The 7,870-nt window shown below is 42.8% G+C and overlaps 1 protein-coding gene across 2 annotated transcripts; it reads left to right on the forward strand.

Moving 5' to 3' along the window:
* Positions 1 to 119: 119 nt before the first annotated feature.
* Positions 120 to 4,505, forward strand: LOC131131303 (nuclear receptor-interacting protein 3-like). Of its 2 annotated transcripts, XM_058075901.2 has the most exons (7): positions 127 to 405; positions 875 to 1,051; positions 1,138 to 1,220; positions 1,320 to 1,459; positions 1,774 to 1,826; positions 2,542 to 2,624; positions 3,619 to 4,505. In XM_058075901.2, the coding sequence occupies exons 1-7, from the start codon at positions 238 to 240 to the stop codon at positions 3,626 to 3,628; spliced, it is 714 nt and encodes a 237-aa protein (XP_057931884.2). In that variant the 5' UTR covers positions 127 to 237; the 3' UTR covers positions 3,629 to 4,505. The 2 variants fall into 2 exon arrangements, with proteins under 2 accessions (XP_078647062.1, XP_057931884.2); XM_078790936.1 differs by lacking the exon at positions 2,542 to 2,624 and having other exon boundaries at positions 120 to 405.
* The last annotated feature ends 3,365 nt before the right edge of the window (positions 4,506 to 7,870 follow it).

Genomic DNA, 7,870 nt, shown 5'->3' on the forward strand with positions numbered 1-7,870 from the left:
TTTTAAAACGAGCACGTTAGTTGAATGTGGCGTATCTGCTGCAATTATTTGGAATGTAGAATAAACACACCACTACCGGAAGTTGTGCTTCGAACATCCACGCTTAACGATAGGTGAATTGTCCTCGTCCTCACTGACATTAACTTGCGTCAAATTGAGACATCCCTAAGGGATCCCTTCGCAGCTCCGCACAAACAGAACACGCACACGTCGGCCGTCTCAGTTGTCGAAGACGACATGTTTAGTGGGATGCGGCCGGAGAACCGCGAAGAGTCCGGCATCCTGGATGCTGCGAGGCTCAGGCAGCAGAGGAGGCTGAAACAGGCGGTCCAGTTCCTTCACAAAGACTCGGCGGACCTGCTGCCTTTGGATGGACTCAAGAAGCTTGGAACATCCAAGCAAGGGGTGGGGATATTTTATATTTGACTGTCATGTAAAAATTTGTATAAAACGAAATTTATGAATAAAATATTTTAAAAGCAAATAGGAAGTTAAGAAAACTGACAGTAACTTGTGAACTTGTGCAGTGTATGAGGGACAAAATATTAAGTGTAATATAAGCGTAATAAAATAGGAATAGAGGTAATAATGCATAAAATAAGTAATGACATTAAATATAAATGTATACATAAATACAGTGATAAAAGTTTGAAATGCATAATTAGTAAACATTGGATAGAGATTTAGCATTACGTTGGTAGTGATCAATGAGTATAATATATGAATTTATATTGTTGATTTTTGCATAATTTTCATGTTGATGACTTCAAACTGCATCAGTTGTCTTTTATTGTCCTCGTAGTCAACATGATGTCATCTTCAATATTTGTCTTATGACGGATGGATGATTTGAAAGCGCTTGCTGTCCTTGTAGCAGCCACATCACATCCTCCAGAAGCGGCTGCTGGAGGCCAAGTTGTCGTCCCGGGGAAGATTGGGCGGGTACGGGCTGTCACCAGGCAATAACAACTTCCTCCTGAAGCGCAATCACTCAAAGTCGCTCGACAAGGAAGATCCAGACGAGGACGACTTCATCTACGTGGCCTGCAAGGTGACTGATGAGGTGTGGAGTTCTCGTGCAGACATTACTAAACCTGCTCTGTGTGTGTCTGTGTGTGCATGTGTGTGTCCATCCAGTGTTTAGGGCAGGAGGTCCATGTGTTGATTGACACAGGCTGCAAACTGAATCTAATGTCCTCAGCGACTGTGGAGAAATTAGGGTGAGTGTTACTTTCTGTCCTCGCATAAAGTTATTTTTATTTGAAGGAAAGATGACTTGTAGTCATTCACGTCATCTCTTTATGTCTCTGCTGTTCAAGTGTGAAGGAACTGATGGAGGAGAACAAACTGGAGACGGACGCCTTCCCCTTCCAGCGTAAGCTTCACATGGATGCGTCCATCCAGGAGCTCAGCATCACCATCGGCCAAATGAAGATCAACTGCTCCTTTGCTGTCGTAGGTGAGGACCAGTCATTAGAACAGATTGTTCTCTCTCACACAATTAATATATCAATCAAAATAGTGTCATATATTATTTAATTGAGTTGAGAATGAGTGGTTAGCGCGGAGGCCACACAACATAGACCCGGGTTAGATTCCCCGCTCAGGCATCTCTGAGTGGAGTTTGCATGTTCTCCCCATGCGTGTGTGGGTTTTCTCCGGGTACTCCGGTTTCCTCCCACATTCCAAAAACATGCTAGGTTAATTGGCAATTCCAAATTGTCCATAGGTGTATTTGTTCCTCACTAATACAGAATTGATCTTTTTCTGCAGAAAGCAACAAGCCACTGATGTGTCTGGGCAGCAAGACATTAAAGTCACTCAAGGTGATTTACTAAGAATGTAATGCACTTGATGACTTGACCTGCAGAACAAAAATTGTGTCGAAATTGTGTGTGAAATGCTTTTTTTTATATTAGAGCTCAATATTTGGGTGTGGGGATGGTTTGAATTCATTGAGAAATGTGGAAGTAGTAGCAGTTCTTAAAGGAAAACCGTACCTTTTGTCGGAGTGTGGGGCCCATTATCCACAATCATGTCAAACATGGACACATATTTATTTCCTTTTTCTGTGGGCATTTCTGTGTGGAGTTTGCATGTTCTCCTCGTGCATGCGTGGGTTTTCTCCGGGTACTCCGGTTTCCTCCCACATTCCAAAAACATGCTAGGTTAATTGGCAACTCCAAATTGTCCATAGGTATGAATGTGAGTGTGAATGGTTGTTTGTCTATATGTGCCTTGTGATTGGCTGGCGACCAGTCCAGGGTGTACCTCGCCTCTCGCCCGAAGACAGATGGGATAGGCTCCAGCACCCCGGCAACCCTTGTGAGGATACGCGGTAATGAATAAATGAATGAATGAATAGGCCATTGAAAATCAAGATGAGTTGAGGTTGTGTGCTCTGTAAGTGTATGTGAGTGTAGTCACGAGCGAGTGTAGTCACAAGTGAGTGTAGTCCCGAGCATGTGTGTGGTTTGAGGACTAGGGAAAAGACAAACATTTAAAGACTGATAACACAACAAAAGATGATGATTTTTGCAGTGTGTGATTGACACTGAGAGCCAGACCTTCACCTTTGGGAGAACCACCAGGGAGCAAGTTCACTTTTTGAAAAAGACAGAAAGGTAAGATGTCGTTTTAGAAATGTATTAGGACATGAATTAGGGCTGCACAAACAAAAGTAAATTGCAAGCCCGATTCACTTACATGTATTCTAATGGATGTACTGTTGAGCATGCCAATTTTTTTTTAGGATTTTTTTATTATTTTCAAATCAAATCAAATACAAAGACATGCAACACAAAGTGCTTTACAGAATTAAAAACAATTACCACAATTAAGAGGAAAAACAATTACAAAGAAAGCCCCTCCCTCTCACCCTCCATACTAGACACACACACACACACACACACACAAACACACACAATAATACACATTCGGGAGACATGGGATGGGGTGTGGCCGTCCACACTGGGAGGACCCGCAGGCCGTGCCATCGGGGGACCAGCACCCGGGCCCCCTGACTCCGACAGACGGGCGGACCCCCACATCAAAGGGAGGAACCCCCAGCCGGCTGGGTCGAAGGGACCCAAGGATGGTACCCCCTTAGCAGACCCGACACATCCCCCAGTGTGGAGGACCCCCCTGAGGAAACACTGGAGTTTTTCAGCCTTTCTATTCATTTTTGTTAAGAAATTCCAAGTCAACTGTCCTTCCTATGAAGAACGACAGAAAAACGATTGGAATGTTCTTTAAAGCAGAACGAGACAATGGGGAGTGGAATGATAATAAAAACAACAATAATAAATAATAATCAGAATGATGGTGGCCGGCCGGCATGGTGAACGAGTGGTTAGCTTGTAAGCCACACAGTCGGGAGATCGGGAAGAAGACCTGGGTTTGATTCTCCGCTTGGGCATCTCTGTGTTCTCCCCGTGCATGCGTGGGTTTTCTCCAGGTACTCCGGTTTCCTCCCACATTCCAAAAACATGCTAGGTTAATTGGCGACTCCAAATTGTCCATAGGTATGAATGTGAGTGTGAATGGTTGTTTGTCTATATGTGCCCTGTGATTGTGTAGTTGATGACGGGCTTCCTTGTTTTGCTTGTCTCTCTGCAGAAACGTGTAAACCAAAGCCATCAGCAGCAATAGAATGGTTTCCTGCCTGTGTAGCACTTTGAATGCTTAACGCCACTGAAATCATCAGCATTCTTGTCACAGTATGAGATTGATGGCGATATTGACAAATGCACTCAGTAATGTTCTTTACATGTAGCATTGCAAGCAGTTAAGTACATGTGTTGCTACTTTGGCATTAGAGAGTTTCTGTTCAAGCAGATCATTTTTTTGACACAGTATACACAAAAATGTAAAAGATTTTTGTGCCGTAATCTATAAGTAGTACAGGGGTGTCCAAAGTACAGCCTGCTTGCTTGTCCCATCACTTCTACTCTACTGCATTACTGCTATTTCCTTGACTTGGTAGATTATTTTGTGGAGTCTTATTTGGATCATTGTTTTGGGCAATGAGCGATTGCATTAATGACATGTCACATTCTATAGTTGTACTGATTTTTTTCTGACTTTGTGGATTATTTCCATTTATATTTGGAGTCATTTTGATTATTCTTACTGTAAAAAGGCTGAAGTTGTCATTAATTATTTATGAGAGAAGCAATTGCGTTAATTCAGTGACCCTTTTGTTCCTTTTATTGAAATCTATCTTTACTTTGTGGGTTGTTTCCAGTCGCATTTGGAGTCGTTTTATTTTTACCTCTCTCTTTACCTCTCGCGCTCATGGATTATTTGTAAGAGAAGCAATCACATGAATTAAAATACACATTCGTCTGCATGGTCTTACTAACATTTCTGGATTATTTCCAGTCATATTTGGAGTCGCTTTGATTTTTTTTTTTTACCATGAAAGGCGTCCTCTGTCATTAATTATTTGTGAGGGGATGAATTGCATTAATTAAAATTGACTTTTTATAGTTGTACTAAAATTACTCTTACTTTGTTGATTATTTTCTGTTTTATTTGTAGTTTTTGTCATTATTTCTACAGTGGAAGAAAGACAGTGGCTGTCTCTGTCCACTCGATGAAACCCCACGTCTTCCATACCTATTTTCAATACTTTAATAGTCTTTAAACACCTTTTAAATTCAGGTTGACACAATAATAAACAATTACAGGCGTACACTATACAGCATTGTACTTAGACAACATCATGTCTTGTCAAAGCATCTTCCTGCTGGAAAATCTTGAGTGAGTTGAGCGCCCCTGTTTGGATTCATAGCCTCTGCAAAGATGAATAATTTACAATTTAAAGCATATAAACAAATGCACAAATATGTGGAGGTGTATTGTACCTTGGATTGGTTTTAGAAAATGTAAAATATTAAATATTTCAGTATGCGGCCCTGCGTGGACACCCTTGTATTTGGGCAAAGCATTGTTTATTTATTGGTGATAAGCTTAGCACAATCTCTCCTACTAGCACAAGTTGACTGTATTTTATTACGTCATTTTTAGTGCGTATTTGCATTGAGGATGCTGCTTTTTACAAACTCTATACATGACACTGGAATGTAGCAGAGTTCAGCAATGGAAATGAAATAAAAATGTTGGACTGATTGTGTCTGTGCTATTCTGGTGTGCTGTGAAAGTGGGCCAGGCTAAATTAATTTCATACTAATGAGAGCTGAGACGGTGAGGGTCCATCCCAGACAGGCATGACCGACCTAACTTGTGTTACCATAGTGATGAGAAATGCTCGTCAACAGCATTTGGAGTGAGTGGCTTTGGAGAAGACTTGAGTGGTGTTTCCATGGACAACAGTCAACAAGACAGGGAAGGAGAGGCTTGTCGTCAGCAGATGACTGAAAGAAGGAAATTATCCGGTAGGAAAATATTCACATTTTACGTCAAACACTTCCATTTTAATGGCTGACCACCACTCATATAATTTAGGACATTATCAATAACTAATAACTAATAACCCAAGGTTGTCCACATAGTGAAAAATGGAAGGATGCAACAGTAACAAATATTTTGACTTCCATTTTTTGGCAGAATATTTGTATGGAAGCTATGTGCTTATGGTCAACAATGGCGTCCAGGCAGTCAACACTGGCTACACTGGTCCCGCTGGCCCTGGGTCAGCCAGGCGGTAACACCACGTTTGTGTTGAACTGTTCAGTCGACATGCAAGCTGGTCTGGAGTCTGTGAAGGAGCTTCTGATCCAGACGCTTGTGAGCAAATCTTCCCACAGGGACTCGCTCTTCAACATTGTCTCCTTCTCAGGAAAGGTAAGAATCAAGGTGTCGTTCCAAAGTGTTCTTCTGTGGGGGTCTGATTTTGCCAACCCCCCCATGACAGGTAAGCTGCTGGTCCCCCTTCATGCGCCCCTGCACTGCCCACTCCGTGTACACAGCCCTGTCCTGGATTCGCGCCATCACTTGCGGCCCAGGAAAGGACTTCCTGTCCGCCCTTACGCTGGCTTTTGCAGACCCATCATGCCAAGCGGTTCAGCTGTTAAGCACCACCCTCTCCGATCAGGCGGCAGCTGCCCTGAGGGCGCTGCCTGACTTAGCAGCTGGTAGGCCCATCAACATCCTTCACCTGCTGGATGATGGAGATCAACTGGACATCCACACGAGAGGCTACCTGCACGGTCTGACTCACACCACAGGGGGGAGCTGTTATTTAATTCCTGTCAATCAGCACGGTGGCCTAAACCAGGTACGGCAGTGTTTCCCGCACTTCATGCACAATAGGTCAGAGAATAAGAAGATGTAGCAGGAAGCATCAGTGTTGCCCACTATTTTTAGCAAGTAATCAGACTGTGATGTCACAGTGAGTCGGTGTTACAAAAAAACTCTGAAACCGAGCGTTCAGAGTCATCCCAAACGTCTTTCAGGGCTCACTTCCAAATGCTCAAACCTCATTATCTGAAACTTTGGCATCGTTTAACACGAGAATACAACATTCTAACTACATTTATAGGTGAAAAAGCATAACACGTCCCCTTTAAGAAAAAATGACAAAAAGCAATACAAAACTGATTATGCAGTACCATTACGCCCCCATTACATTCATTCATTTTCTACCGCTTTTTCCTCACGAGGGTCGCGGTGGTGCTGGAGCCCATCCCAGCTGTCCCTGGGCGAGAGGCGGAGTACACCCTGGACTGGTCGCCAGCCAATCCCAGGGCACATATAGACAAACAACCATTCACACTCACATTCAACAATTTGGAGTCGCCAATTAACCTAGCATGTTTTTGGAATGTGGGAGGAAACTCCACACAGAGATGGCTGAGGGTGGAATTGAACCCTGGTCTCTTAGCTGTGAGGTCTGCGCGCTAACCACTAGACCGCCGTGCCGCCCACCCCCATTACCACCCCAGACAACAAATAAGTGATGGGGCCCTAAACAGGTCATAAGGTTTGAGTTTCTTTAGGTTGCAGAGTGTCAAGACTAAAATATGCTCGTGTTTATGTGCTCAGCCAATCCCGCTGCACAGTGTGGAAAATACCTGTTCGGTCCAGTGTTGCTGTCCACCCATCTCTACCTGCCTCACAGCACAAAGAAGAACATCCACGTCACTGTTCAGGTGGGTCTCTATGGCAACAGCACCCTGTACTGTCTGCAAACTGATATGAATAAACAATAAACTGCAGCTTCAGGTCTTTGTTGACTTCCTGTTGGCCTCCAGGGGTCACCCTCTTGATCCAGCGACTTCCTGTGAGCTTCCAGCCAGAATATCGTCCAGTTCGGAGTTCTTTCCAGGTTGTCGAGTGCTGGCCAGGAAGGAGTTAGATGCTTTTTATTACCTTGCTACTGTCATACAGGAAGTGCAGGTGAACATAGACATTTTAAACGTTGTCCTGCTCTTATCAACTTTGTTTCATCACATGTTCAAATTTGCATCACCCAATGAAAGGCATTGTATTTGTGGTTATTGCCATGTTCTATGGAAGCCTGTTTATATAATGTATATATAATGTGTATGCTAGGACAACGTTAATCAAACTATGGAATCAAACTATGGAATGGATTGAGTAAGGACCTCAAACAATGCACAACGATGAGCCAATTCAAGAAACAATACAAGCAGTTGATGTTTGCTAAATACAAGGATGAAGAGTCTTGAACCAGTCATGATGTGCTATATATATCACTATATTGACACTTACTATGGTACGCATTATGTCATTGGATGCTCATATCACCCCTTAATTTGGTACGTGACAAAAAATTAAAAAATTATAAAAAATTATTTAAAAAATTATAAATAACTTAAATTATATTAGGCTGGAAGTGAACAAATGTACCAGTTACTGATTGTAAAAGTACCAGATGGAGGGG

Source organism: Doryrhamphus excisus, linkage group LG1 (genome assembly GCF_037039965.1).
Source record: "Doryrhamphus excisus strain RoL-2023G ecotype Guam linkage group LG1, RoL_Dexc_Guam_v1.1, whole genome shotgun sequence".
Taxonomy (NCBI): Eukaryota; Metazoa; Chordata; class Actinopteri; order Syngnathiformes; family Syngnathidae; genus Doryrhamphus; species Doryrhamphus excisus.